This window comes from Vulpes vulpes, chromosome 12, assembly GCF_048418805.1.
Source record: "Vulpes vulpes isolate BD-2025 chromosome 12, VulVul3, whole genome shotgun sequence".
Taxonomy (NCBI): domain Eukaryota; kingdom Metazoa; phylum Chordata; class Mammalia; order Carnivora; family Canidae; genus Vulpes; species Vulpes vulpes.
In genome coordinates, this window is record NC_132791.1 from 8,405,705 (window position 1) to 8,420,565 (window position 14,861).

The 14,861-nt window shown below is 38.9% G+C and overlaps 1 protein-coding gene across 14 annotated transcripts in view; it reads left to right on the top strand.

Moving 5' to 3' along the window:
- The window catches only part of ECPAS (Ecm29 proteasome adaptor and scaffold), a 101,196-nt gene that overhangs the window by 69,847 nt on the left and 16,488 nt on the right, over positions 1-14,861 (top strand). For all 14 annotated transcript variants that reach the window (XM_072727693.1, XM_072727679.1, XM_072727688.1 and 11 more), the window contains 10 exons: positions 297-351; positions 1,415-1,529; positions 2,446-2,514; positions 4,971-5,088; positions 5,581-5,748; positions 8,181-8,260; positions 8,870-8,975; positions 9,930-9,977; positions 10,835-10,956; positions 14,145-14,295. In XM_072727693.1, coding sequence (XP_072583794.1) covers positions 297-351; positions 1,415-1,529; positions 2,446-2,514; positions 4,971-5,088; positions 5,581-5,748; positions 8,181-8,260; positions 8,870-8,975; positions 9,930-9,977; positions 10,835-10,956; positions 14,145-14,295 — 1,032 coding nt within the window. The remainder of the gene's footprint in view (positions 1-296; positions 352-1,414; positions 1,530-2,445; positions 2,515-4,970; positions 5,089-5,580; positions 5,749-8,180; positions 8,261-8,869; positions 8,976-9,929; positions 9,978-10,834; positions 10,957-14,144; positions 14,296-14,861) is intronic.

Consider the following 14,861-nt stretch of genomic DNA (forward strand, 5'->3'; position numbering starts at 1 on the left):
CCAGTAACAGATATTTTGGAAGAAGCTGTGCATAAAGGAAGGCAGCCTGATGTATATTGACTGGAAGATGATTTGAATCTTGAAGGCATAAAGTCAGGTGGTCAGGATGGGAGGCTGAGAGTGTGCATTAGACTATCTCTAAACTTACAGCCTTGAGGTAGTTTGGCTGCCTTCAGAGACAGCACAAGAGGGTTTGTGGCTGCCTCAGGTCTGAAGAATCTAATGAGGTGTGTGTGCCCTCCCTTATCTTCTAGGAGGTAGAGTTTGTGTTCTAAATGCCTATTTTCTTCTTTCAGTCTCACCTGAAAGAAATTCAGAGTGCATTTGTTTCCATTTTGTCGGAAAATGATGGTAAGTTATTGGTAAATATTTGATTTCCAAACTTCATTAAGCTTGTATTTTTAAGTTTTGAAAAATCTAGATTAAGGAACAAAAAAGAAGGGCACAGGAAAGTAGATTCTTTTTGATTGATTTGATTAATTAGATCATGTTCTTCAATTTTACATTTGTTAAAGCCAAGGCTGCCTTTAACATCAGTACTTCTAAGTAATAGCCTTTTTCTATCTCTGGTTTCTTTTCTCTATGTGACCTAAGCCCGGAGAGAGCAAATGTGTTAGACATTTAAAGGGTAGCTTTGTTTTATAAATTGTTTTAAACATACGGTTTTGTATTGACTTTTTATTTTTAAAAAAATGGGATGTGGTTATTTTGGAATCCCATGAGGCTGCTATACTTTTCATGTGTGTGATTGGCAGTGTATGGATCCTCTGTCACTTGCACTGCACACTGAGGCCCAGCAGTGTTCACTTGGTTTATGGGTTGGATCTTTTGTGCATGTAGTTTTCTTTTACGGGGACCTTTGGTACTGTCACCCGAGACGATTTAATGTTTTAACAAAATAGGCAGATTATGTTTTTTTTTTTTTTTAAGATTTTATTTATTCATGAGAGACACAGAGAGAGAGGCAGAGACACAGGCAGGGGGAGAAGCAGGCTCCATGCAGGGAACCTGATGCAGGACTTGATCCTGGGACTCCAGGATCATGCCCTGTGCTGAAGGCAGGTGGTAAACTGCTGAGCCACCCAGGTATCCCAGATTATGTTTTTTTGTCTTTACTTTGAAATCACTTTGGATTTCTTTTTTTAAAACATTTTTTTAAAAAAGATTTATTAATTTATTCATGAGAGACACAGAAAGAGAGAGGCAGAGACATAGGCAGAGGAAGAAGCAGGCCCTATGTGGGACCTGATCCTGGATCCTGGGATCACGCCCAGAGCCAAAGGCAGACACTCCACTGCTGAGCCACCCAAGTGTCCCCATTTTGGTTTTCTGTTACAGCTTTTAAAAAAATTTGACGATGTCCAGAAGACAGATTTTCCTTAAAGTAATACTGTTTTGTCTGACTTTTGTGCAGAACTTAGCCAAGATGTTGCCTCAAAAGGCCTTGGGTTGGTATACGAACTGGGCAATGAACAAGATCAACAGGAATTGGTTTCTACACTTGTAGAGACACTTATGACTGGCAAAAGGTACAGTTGGAGTTGTACATTTCAGATTTAAACATGTACAGCAAGCTTTGCACATACTGAGCATATGCACTAGAAGAGGGAAAACATCCAGGTGATGTTCCTGTTTGTTAAGTCTTTAAATTAGAAGTCAGTGATTGTTATGCGGTGGATAGCAGTTTAATTATTCAGTGGATACTGTTTAGACAGTAAAGTAAACTAAACTACTGTTCAGAAACATGCCAGTAGGTCAAGCTTTGAAGGTTGAATGATCTTATGATAGTCAAAGCATTGGATTACAAAAATACCGTAATTGCCATTAGCTAAATGAAAATGAAGACGCAGAGGGGAAGCTCACATGTCTTTCATAGTCTGATCTGTGAAGAGTATGAGAAGGGCAACATTATAATTGGTTACTGCTTTATGTCACCAACCTTCCTTCCAGCAACCTTCCTTGCAGGGAGGATAGTTTTTAATGGGTGACCACATGTAATGCAGTTTATTTATTTTTTTGTTTGTTTTTTTTTTGTTTTTTTATGATAGTCACACAGAGAGAGAGAGAGAGAGAGAGGCAGAGACATAGGCAGAGGGAGAAGCAGGCTCCATGCACCGGGAGCCCGATGTGGGATTCGATCCCGGGTCTCCAGGATCGCGCCCTGGGCCAAAGGCAGGCGCCAAACCGCTGCGCCACCCAGGGATCCCCTGTAATGCAGTTTAATTTCATGTGGAAGGTCTTTTATATCTCTTTGTTCACCCTAAAGTTAGTTCTACAGAATTCTCAGGCTGATGGGAAAGGATTTAGTTGACTTTTACATCTTACACATGGTAGATCTTGCTATGGAATTTTATTTTTATCAGTTTATCAAAGAAATGAATCAATTAGTTGAATACTGGTCTGAAAATTTTGAGGCTAATTTAAAGTCTTATTGTTTTGCTTTAGAGCTAAACATGAAGTTTCTGGAGAGACAGTGGTATTTCAAGGGGGAAGCCTTGGCAAAACACCCGATGGGTAAGTGTGCCAAATCCATTGATCAGTCATCATACATACCTTTAGTCTGGTGAATAGAACTCTCACGACACTGATTTCCACCCTCCTGGAAAATGTTATGTTTTAGGGAAGAAGGAAACTTCTGGGGAGAAGGCTCAGATTGGGGTTCTTGGGAAATAGACTCTGAGGTGGAGGTTTGTCAGCTGGAAGCCAGCTGATGAGTGCCCCAGGCTTATCACCTGGAGGAGTGAGGAGGCAGGAGAGAGGGCCTGTGGCCCAATGAGGAACTGACCTGCCGCCAGCACTTAAGAAGACCCTGACCTCTGGAACTGGGCTGGGTTGGCCCTTCAGAGTTGTCCTGCTTTGAGGGGCCAGAACTTTATGTCCCCTCATTTGCCTTTACATCTCCTTAATGACTAGCTGTTGGTGATGGGCTGCCCTGGGGAAGGACCTGACCTTGAACTGAGGGCAGTTCTGGTAGCTTCCAGCCAGCTGAGTCCTGTGGGACAATCTGGCAGCACACCTGGGCATCCACTACACCTTGTTTTTTTTGGGGGGGGGACTCTGGTATTTTGGGGTCCACCAATTTACCATTTCAAATTAATTCCTGGAGCCTATCTCCCTCCTTTAATCAGTATTCCATTGTGGTTTTATGCTAATGCTTTTCCTCTAAAAACCCTCAGGTCCAGTAGGAAAAAGACAGTCTCTTCAACAAATGGTGTTAGGAAAACTGGAAAGCTACATGTAAAAGAAAGAAACTGGGCCACTTTCCTAAACCATACACAGAAATAAAGTTAAAATGGAGTAAAGACCTAAATGTGAGACCTGAAACCATAAAAATCCTGGAAGAGAGCATAGGTAGTAAGCTCCTTGACATTGGCCAAAGCAACTTCTTTCTAGATTTGTCTCCTAAGGCAAGGGAAACAAAACCAAAAATAAACTATTGGTACTACATCAAAATAAAATGTTATTGCACAGTAAAGGAAACAGCAAAACTAAAAGGCACCTGACAGAGTGGGAGAAGATATTTGCAAATAACATATCTGATAAAGGGTTAGTATCTAACATATATAAAGAATTTATCAAACTCAACACCCAAAGAACAAATAATCCAGTCAAGAGATGGGCAGAAGACATGAACAGACATTTCTCCAAAGAAGACATATAGATGGCCAACAGACATAGACATCTGAAAAGATGCTCAACATCATTCACCATCAGGGAAATGCAAATCAGAACTATAATGAGATATCATCTCACACCCATCAGAATGGCTAAAATCAACAACACAAACAACAGATGCTGGCAAGGATGTGGAGAAAAAGAACCCCTCTTATACTATCAGTGGGAATGCAATCTGGTGCAATCACTGTGAAAAACAGAATAGGGGTTCCTAAAAAAGTTAAAAATAGAACTACCCTATGATCCAGTAATCACACTATGGGTATTAACCCAAGGAATACAAAAATACTAATTCAAAGGGATACATGCACCTTTTTGTTTATAGTAGCCTTAGTTTCTATAGTCAAGATATGAAAGCAGCCCAAATGTCCATTGAGATAAGATGAATGGATAAAGAAGTAGTGATACACACACTCTCTCTCTCTCTCTCTCTCTCTCTCTCTCTCAATGGAGTATTACTCAGCCATCATAAAAGTGAAATTTTGCCATTTCCAATGAATGGAGGTAGAGCATAATGCTAAGTGAAATAAGTCAGAGACAAATTCTGTATAATTTCACTAATGTGGAATTTAAGTAACAAAACAAATGATCATGGGGGAAAATAGAGAAGAAAACCAAGAAACAGACCCTTAACTCTAGAGAACAGATTGATGGTTACCAGAGAGGAGGCCGAGGGGGAGAATGGGTGAAATAGGTGATGGGGATCAAGGAGGGCACTTGTGATGTGCAGAGTGTGATTTATGGAAGTGTTGAATCATGGTATTGTACACCTGAAGCTAATATAACACTGTGTTAACTAACTGGAATTAAAATAAAAACTTAAAAAACAATCAGGGTGCTGTCGCTTAGAAAAGACTTAGAATTTTCTTTAAGGGAGCAACCCTGTCGGGACCCCTCTCATATCCGAGAGCTTTCTCTGTATCTTTACTAAATAAACTTCTATCCCTTTACTTAAAAGAAAAAAAAGAAAGAGAAAGAAAATAAAAGAATTTTCTTTAAGGGATCTCCTAATTCTGAGAGAAATTAGTGTACAATGTAATGAGTTACTGAGCTGCTTCCCAGATGGTGAGGGTTCCATCTTCATGGGAATCACAGAGGCCTCTGGATCATTTACTTGGCATTATCCATAATTGAACTAGGTGACTTTTTATATTCCTCTCAACCTCATTCTTTTCCTGTGTGGTGATAAGATTGCAAACATAATTTTAAAATGTTCTGGTAATATTGATGGTGTAACTTTCACTAGGCTGGGGGCAAAGAAATAATAATTGTATGCTTTTTTGTTTGTTTCCAAGCCAGGGCCTCTCTACTTACAAGGAGCTCTGTTCTCTGGCAAGTGATCTTAGTCAGCCAGATCTGGTATATAAATTTATGAATTTAGCCAACCATCATGCAATGTGGAACTCTAGGAAGGTAAGTTGCTATCACTGGATGGTTTTTATTTTATTATTTTTATTTTTAATTTTTTTTAAAAGATTTTATTTATTTATTCATGAGAGACTCAGAAAGAGAGGCAGAGACACAGGCAGAGGGAGAAGCAGGCTCCATGCAGGGAGCCTGATGTGGGACTCGATCCCTGGTCTCCAGGATCATGCCCTGGGCCAAAGGCAGGCCCTAAACCGCTGAGCCACCCAGGGATCCCGGTTTTTATTTTTTACTTCTGAAATCAAGCCTGATGCTTTGGCAGAGAGTGGCAACTAACTGATAACGCAGTGTGTTTTCAGAAGCCTGGGATTAGAGAGAGCCAGACTACCACATGTCTGGTAAAGCTGGGACACCTAATATATCAGATTCTATTCAGGGACAAGTTTGGGAGAGAGAACTTTGTGATCTTTATATATTTAATATGTTAACATTTTAACACAGTAGATGTATCTGAGTCACTTTATCTTCTTACCTTTTTAGGGTGCTGCTTTTGGTTTTAATGTGATTGCCACCAGAGCCGGAGAACAGCTGGCTCCTTTTCTGCCTCAGCTAGTTCCTCGTCTTTATCGTTATCAGTTTGATCCTAACCTGGGGATTAGACAGGCCATGACAAGTATTTGGAATGCATTGGTCACTGACAAATCAACTGTGAGTATCTGTGAACCCTTGTCCAAAATTACACATGGGATTTAAACCCAGTGCGCATCGTCCTTTCTACTTTGTATACTTACTTGTTTAAACAAACAAGCTTGCTTTCATTCTTTGCTTTCTCCCTTCTTTTAAGATGTCAAAGATGCTTGTGGCAACATTTATTAAAATCTCAAAAATAGAAATAATCTAAATGTCCATGGGATGGCTGGCTAAGGAAGTGGCAGTGTATTCACACAATTAGAACACTGAGTCGATAGGTTACTATCGAGACCGTGGAGACCAGGTCATATTTCTGCCTTCAAGGAGATCACTTTGTTGAGACAGACAAGGAAACAGGCAATTACCATATGTGGTTTTCTCTTATCTGGCTGCTTCTCATACTTGATTCCACTTTGAGGTATTGGGATTTCTCAGGGCTTGCCTCTGAGTACCTTTTACTGTCTCAGTGTTATCTTTTGAGCTCATCCATTCCAGTGAATATAAATGTCATGTTAATTGTGATGTTTCCATTCTTATGCTTTTGGCTCAGACATGACTTTTGTTCCTAACTTGCACACCTACTTGCCTGCTTGATATCTTCACTTGGGTGTTGTTTCACAATACCTTAGACTTAACATGTCCAGGACAGGACTTAAAAAAAACAGCCTTTCCCTTCTCTTCTCAGCATTCGTCCATTTACCCATGCCAGGAAACTTGGTGTCATCTTGAATTTTGTTTGTTGTGTCCCTACTTTCCATTGAATCTAGTAGCAAATTCTGTTGATTCTGTTTCCAGAATATCTCTTGAACCTACTCTCTTCTTTCTGTAATTCTTACCTGGTGAACAGTGTGTCATCTTTCTCTTCTCTTTGCCTTACTTCATTTAATCAGTAGTAAGAGTGATTAAAAAAAAAAATTGGATTGTGCCATTTTGGGTTAAAATCCTTTAGTGGCTTCATAGTTCACTTTAGGTAAATTGATCCTTACCTTATCTTTGCAGTCTCTCCATAATGTGGCCTTTTCCACTTCTTCAGTTTGGTGTCAGGTTGAGTGTGCTCCTGTTCTGGTGATAGGCATTTGAGAATTGAGCTTTGAAGGCTCTAGGAGGAGAGTATTTGGTACCACTGGGTCAGTCAAGATCTAATAGGCCAGTTGGCTTTACAGATTGAGTCCAGTGCACAGGCCGACGCTCTCGAGATGTATCATCTCCTTATGAGTGAAAGGTGATAGATGAGATCAGTCTGTCTCACTGGAGAGATGAGATGGTATGGATGAGATCACTATTGTTAAATCTTAGGTGGGTTATTTACTTTCCTGTCTTGGTTTTCTTCCATATAAGTGAAGATCAGAAAACTTTTCCTACTTACAAGAGTAAAAGTGGAAAAGCCTTAAGTTTGGTTTTTTTGTTTGTTTGTTTGTTTTAAAGATTTTATTTATTTATAAGAGAGAGAGTGAGAAGTCACAAGCAGGCATAGTAAGGGGTAAGGAGAGGGAGGGAAGCAGACTCCCTGTTGAGTGCAGAGCCCGATGAGGCTCGATCCCAAGACCCTGAGATCATCTGACCAAAGTCAGATGCTTAACCAACTTAATCACCCAGGCGCCCCAAGATCAGTGTAAAAACTGAGCCTACCATAAGGTATTTGTTGTTACCAAACTGTTAAGTGTGTATTCAAATGAAACAGGCTAAAAGATTCAATCCTCTTTCATTCTGAACAGTCGTAATACTTCTTGATGTGCCAGACTGCATGTTACCAGGGATTTGAAGATAAGTGAAATGCTATCCCTGTCCTTGGTTGAGGTCTCAGTGTGATGGAGCAGAGTGGTTATGTACATTCTGATATGACATGCTTAAGAAGGTGCTGTGGGAACACAGGGGAGAGTAGGCCAGTCTTCTCTGCAGAGGTGATGGCTGATTTGAATCTTGAAGGACAAGTAGGAATTAGCCAGGCAAGCAAGAGATGGAAGGGGATTATAGGGAGAGGTAGTATATATGAAGGCATAAAGGCAAGAGCGTACATAATAACTTTGCAGCTAGATCAATCACAGCGGGTTTTTTTTTTATCTATGTTGGGTGGTTGGATTTTATTCTCATGTACTGAGGAAGACAAGAGAATCCAGTTTGCATTTTAGAATGATCTTTCTGGCAGCTGTCAGCAAGCAGAGTGTGAAGAGACTTGTGGGCTAAGATGTCTAGAGATGCTTAGTCTGTTACCTACAGAGACATGGTCAGTAAAGTTGAGAGATTAATAACTTGACTGCTGATACATTTTTAAAAATTTTTATTTATTTGAGAGAGCAAAAGAGCACACAAGTGAGGGGAGTGGCAAAGGGAGAAGCAGGCTCCCTGTGGTCCTGAGGTTATGACCTGAGCTGAAGACAGATACCTAACCAACTGAGCCACCAGGCACCCCCAAATTTCACATTTTAAATGTTATCCTTTTCTTTCATTAGGTGGATAAATATTTGAAGGAAATTCTTCAAGATTTGGTTAAGAACCTTACCAGCAATATGTGGCGAGTTCGAGAATCCAGGTACTGTTTTTGGAAATACAAGACTAGTCAAATGCAACTGGTTTTTTTTTTCTTCAAGTTTCCAAGCTTTATACTTTATGCAAAAGAAATAAATTAGCGTTACTAAAAAACATATTTTTAGTTGGGTTAGACAGTTATCTTTAAGGTTCTAAAAAAAAAAAAAAAAACCAACCCGAGGCAGTGGTTAATGTAAATTGTCTTAATTTATATGACATAAAAGATCACTTGTTAAGTTAGTAGACGTCAAGATAGATACTGTCATGACTTTGTAGGGTATCATTTTTTTCTATATTTATATGTAATTTTTTCATTGCCTGTTACATACTTGTCAGTGTGCTATGTGGGGGTACACCAGTAAATAAAAAATGATGGTTTCTCTAAGAGGCTGTGTTAGAGTTGTGGGTCACAGACATTTGATGAGTGTAAATGCTATATACCTGTGGTGCATTTAAGGCACCAAGGAGAGAATGGGCGTTGCTCTCCAGGAGTGAGGTGCCAAGAACTGGAAATGTAGGTAGAATCCATATTCTTATTTGGTGTGAATATTTCATAGTAGAAGATTGAGCTTTCTTGATCATAAACTTGAAAATCAAATTGTTTATTTTTCAGCTGTTTAGCGCTGAATGATTTATTGAGAGGAAGACCCCTAGATGACATCATTGATAAACTTCCAGAAATTTGGGAAACTCTTTTTCGGGTGCAAGATGATATCAAGGTATTATAGACATAAGTCTGCCTTCATTCATAGAATAACTTTAACTGGGATTGTTGAAATATGTATGTGAGGTGTTTCAAAATTCACTCTCTAGACAATTTTAAGAGACTACAGTTTTCTCCTAAAGTTTCAGTCTTGATGTGTTCGTGAGGTTGGGTATCCTTAGATCTAAACTGAATTGACTTTTTCTTAAAGGTCGCTACAGCCTTTCTTTCACTAGCTATTTCATGATGCTATTGATTAGGACAGATAACAGTTTGGAAATAATTCAGACAACTTCTATCTGATGAGTTTTATGAATTGGGTCAGTTATTTCCAAATAATGGGACCAAGTCTTTTGATTTTTTTTTTCCTGGGCAATCTAAATTTTAGATATTTTGATATCTCACCATCAGAATTAGGCACTTTAATTTTACTTTTTTTTTTCTTTATTAGAAATTTTTAAAAGTCTTTTGGAATCCTCACAGAGATATTTATATATTTGCATTTATAATACATTTCGTTTCTAAACTGTATTGCTTTTTTTTTTTTAAGATTTAGTTTTTTAGAGAAAAGGAAAAGGAGGGGCAGAGGGGGAGGGAGCAAGGGTCCCAAGCATACTGTGCTGAGCTCAGAGCCCCAAGTGGGGCTCGATCTCAGAACTGTGAGATCATGACTTGAACCAAAACTAAGAGTTGGACACTTAACCAACTATTCCACCCACTCTAAGCTATTATACTTGATAGCTATATTTTCGTAAGGTCAAAATAGGTCATACTGAAAAAAATATTTGCCATTATAAAATGTTCCTTAATGGGCAGGGAACCTAATAAAACACTATTTTTTTTACCTGGTATGGAAAGTAGGATTTTTTTTTTCACTAAACTGTGTAGAGTCAGAGGCATTTAAATGTACATTGAGGGGTGGATGGGAATAAAAGTAATCGGTATCATGCCATACTTTCCTCATTTTTAGGAATCTGTACGGAAAGCTGCAGAACTAGCTCTGAAAACTCTGAGCAAGGTGAAAACTCTTATCTTATATTGGGAGTGAAGTGGGGCAGGGCTTTGTCCTGTGATCAGGACAGCAATGACTTATTTTTTTCTCATATAAATAGACATTGAGTTGCAGCAACATGAAGTAATGGGTTTCATGTTATGGTTCAGTGTTCTTACAGTGAATGGGGAACTGGGTGCCATTATGCTAGAATACTAGTATTTTTAGCATAGTGCGTGTCTGGTCTCTTTATATGGTCAGCTTCTTTGGGCCTTTGCATAAAGTATGACTTTCACTTGACCCTGAAGAACACATTACTCATTTAGTTCAAGCCACATCTACCTCACCTCTTACTGTTGCTGTGGTTTCATATTCATCTGCCTTGCAGATGGGGTTGGCAAGCTTTTTACAACTAGTTTTTTACTTGAACTTGATTTTGTGGTATTTCAGGGACTTCTACATTCTAACTATATAACTTGCCATAGATCACATCATTAGTAAGTAGTAAAAACAGATTTTAAATCCAAGTGTTTCTTATTCTTGATATGTGTTCCTAATCACTGTGTTATGCTGCCACCCAAAGTTAATGATGGTGATAATACCTTAATGCTTCTGCAGAGTCCAGAAGTGCATTTTCTCACTTTATTTTCAACCATTCCATGTCTTACAAATGAGAAGACCGAACTGTAGATAGTAGAAGGCATTATCCAATTCCCTGTTATTGGCAGAGAACTCTTTTTCTGTTTTTCCCTGAAGTGTCATAGAAAGTTGATTTACTTATTCTTTTCTATGGCTGTGGGAAGTAGAAAGTATTGTGTTTGATGAATGCTTTATTGGATAAGAAGAGGTCAGTTTTACTAATTTCCATGCTCTGTGTATGTCAGGTTTGTGTGAAAATGTGTGACCCTGCCAAAGGAGCAGCTGGCCAGAGAACCATTGCTGTCCTTCTACCTTGCCTTCTGGACAAAGGAATGATGAGTCCTGTGACAGAAGTTCGAGCTCTCAGGTTTGAATCAGCTGATAAAATGAATGGATTTCCTTAGTTCGTAGCCATTCAGCAGAAATGGTGTTTCTCTGAGTGTTAGATTCTTGGAAATATGGAAAGAATGAGTTGAGGGGAATCCATTGAAGTGACTCAGGAGCATTTGGTGAAAAGCTCTGAGGCAGAACATTTTCACAGAAACATTATCATGGGGACGTTGCTTTGGACCGCATCCTGCTGTTCGGCCTTGACTTTGTGTAAGGTGTGTTGTTGTGGTGCCATCAGCCTCTGCCCCCAGCAAGCACATCTTTCTGTTATGCCACAGGTCTTTGGGAGGTTTATTATTGGTTTTATCATTTAGTAATATTTCACCAGTTACTAAGTTAAAAATAAACTGTACCACCTGCAACAATGGAATATTAAAAAATACACTTACATGTTTAGGCATATATGGCTATTTTGTAAAATTCAACAGTGAGGGATTCTAGTTTATATTTTTTGTTTGTTTGTTTTTAAACTAGAGTCCTAGCTAGGAATTTTATCCATCATTTTATTTCACTCTTAAAATTAGGTCAGTTAGTAGTACCACCAGTATTTCATACTAATAGTAACTATTTCATACTACTAATAGTTGATGAGGAAAGGTGTTTTGTTTAAATTAATTAATTTTAGGGAGAGAGCTTACAAGCAGGGAGAGGGGCAGAGGAAAAGAGAATCCTAAAACAGACTCCCCACTCAGTGCAGAGTCCAGGGCTGGATCGCAGGACCCTGAGATCATGACTGAGCTGAAACCAAGAGCTGGCTACTCAATTGACTGAGTCACCCAGGTGCCCCAAAGGTTGTTTTTGTTTTGTATTTTCTTATTTTTTATTTTTAAATTTATTTTTATTTTTTTTAAGGATTTTATTTATTTATTCATGAGACACACACACACACACACACACACACACACACACACACACACAGAGGCAGAGACACAGGCAGAGGGAGAAGCAGGCTCCATGTAGGGAGCCCAATGTGGGACTCAATCCCGAGTCTCCAGGATCAGGCCCTGAGATGAAGGCAGCGCTAAACCACTGAGCCACCTGGGCTACCTTGTTTTTTTTTTTTAATTTTTTATTTTTTAAGAATTCACATAACAAAGGCAAAGGAATAATAAAAAGGATATTACTGATTTGCTGTTCTCCATAAAATAATATTAAGTAAAGATCATTAGTGGCTTCTAAATCCACTGCTCAGAGGTTGTTGGGAAACTTTAAATGGATGGTCAAGCCAACCAAACTTGAATTCACTAATCATTCTTAATAGCACAAAAACGAATAAGCAAACATTACATGCATCCTAATGTGATGATATACACCACCACCTAGAAAAAATTCATGTTAAAAAAAAAAATTGAACCTGAATCTGATTTAGCCTGAAGTTCTGTATAAGAGATAGAGGAACATGTTAAATGACACCATTGGAATAGTTATTGAGGACAAATAAATTATGAGAAAAAAGAGGAGGGATGACATTGTTAAAAAGGATTTAAGAAACACAGTAAATTGCAATGTGCGATATGTAGGTGGACTCTGGATCCGATTCTAACAAACCAACGTATTATTATTTTTTCATTTCTTATTTTTTTTTTGAGGGGGGAGCAGATGGAGAGGGAGAGAGAGAATCTTAAGTGAGCTTCAAGCCCAGTGAGGAGCCTGATGCAGGGCTCAATTTCACAACCCCGAGAGATCATGACCGGAGCCAAAATTAAGAGTTGGACACTTAACTGACTGAGCCACCCAGGCACCCCCCAACAAATCAACTCTTTATTTATTTATTTATTTTTTATTTTTTGTTTTTTTAATAAATTAATTTTTTATTGGTGTTCAATTTACCAACATACAGAATAACACCCAGTGCTCATCCCGTCAAGTGTCCCCCTCAGTGCCTGTCACCCATTCACCCCCACCCCCCACCCTCCTCCCCTTCTACCACCCCTAGTTCATTTCCCAGAGTTAGGAGTCTTTATGTTCTGTCTCCCTTTCTGATGTTTCCCACACATTTCTTCTCCCTTCACTTATATTCCCTTTCACTATTATTTATATTCCCCAAATGAATGAGAACATACACTGTTTGTCCTTCTTCGATTGACTTACTTCACTCAGCATAATACCCTCCAATTCCATCCACGTTGAAGCAAATGGTGGGTATTTGTCATTTCTAATGGCTGAGTAATATTCCATTGTATACATAAACCACATCTTTATCCATTCATCTTTCGATGGACACCGAGGCTCCTTCCACAGTTTGGCTATTGTGGACATTGCTGCTAGAAACATCGGGGTGCAGGTGTCTCGGTGTTTCATTGCCTCTGAATCTTTGGGGTAAATCCCCAACAGTGCAATTGCTGGGTCATAGGGCAGGTCTATTTTTAACTCTTTGAGGAACCTCCACACAGTTTTCCAGAGTGGCTGCACCAGTTCCCATTCCCACCAACAGTGTAAGAGGTTCCCTTTTCTCCACATCCTCTCCAACATTTGTTGTTTCCTGCCTTGTTAATTTTCCCCATTCTCACTGGTGTGAGGTGGTGTCTCATTGTGGTTTTGATTTGTATTTCCCTGATGGCAAGTGATGCAGAGCATTTTCTCATGTGCGTGTTGGCCATGTCTATGTCTTCCTCTGTGAGATTTCTCTTCATGTCTTTTGCCCATTTCATGATTGGATTGTTTGTTTCTTGGGTGTTGAGTTTAAAACAAATCAACTCTTGAAGACATTTGTGAAACAAGGAATTTTGAATATCAGATTATATGAAAAAAATTAGTATTTTCTAGGCATAAAAATGGTATTTTGATTATAGTAAATAATTCTCACCTCTTAGTGGCATATACTGAAGTTTAGTTAGGGGGTACTTCAAGATAATGTGATATGTAGGGGGGAAGTGTCCTTGTATGTATGGAGGAGATAAAATGAAACAAAATTGGTCAAAAGTTGCAAATAGCTGAACTGAGTAGAGAATATATAGAATTTAATTTGTGATTTTCTCTTCTTTCACATATGCTCAAAAATTTCTATAATACAAAGTAAAGAAAAAAATAGCGCTAAGACCAGATATTGCATCCATGTGAATGTATTCCTAATACAATAAACTACAAAAGGTCCTCATGATTAGATTTGTAGAGCTTCTAGCTTTTGTCAAAAGGACTTAGGAGTTGTGTTCTCTGTGTCTGTAGCATTAACACCCTTGTGAAGATTAGCAAAAGTGCAGGAGCCATGCTGAAACCACATGCACCGAAACTCATCCCAGCTCTGTTGGAATCCCTAAGTGTACTGGAACCCCAAGTTCTCAATTATTTGAGCCTTCGGGCTACAGACCAAGAAAAGGTGAGTTGGTAGCACAGACATCTTGGTGAGTATCAAGGAGGAAAAGCCTTGCTAAGGTACTGAGTTCCATTGGAACAAGCTTTCCAGTGTCCTCAGACAAACGCCGTGACTCGAATGATAGTTTCACCATGCTTGAAATAACTCGGCTCCCATGACTACATGAAATGTATTTTTCTAGGGGTAGGAGAGAGCACGAGGAAGGTTTGCATCCTGTTTTGTGAATTGGATAAAAATTAACACTTCCATTCCAAAAATGCATTTCCAGTTTTTTGTACATATTTGTTTATTTTTTTAGGGGTTGGTTTTACGCTTTCAAAGTAGACCACTCCTGCTCTACAAGTAAAGAGGATTTGTATCTAGACTTTAGCAGCGTCCAGAATTATTCCGCTTTTCATATATACTGTAGTTGCCTCAACTGATCAAAGTTCTTTTAAAAAATTGTAGATGAAACATTTACTGTGAAAAAATAATGCAGAAGGATAGAAAGTAATCCCCCAGGAGTCCCCTCTCCGCTACTGGTGTGGTATCATTTCTGGAAGGTACCCACCATCATCAGTCTTCGAGAT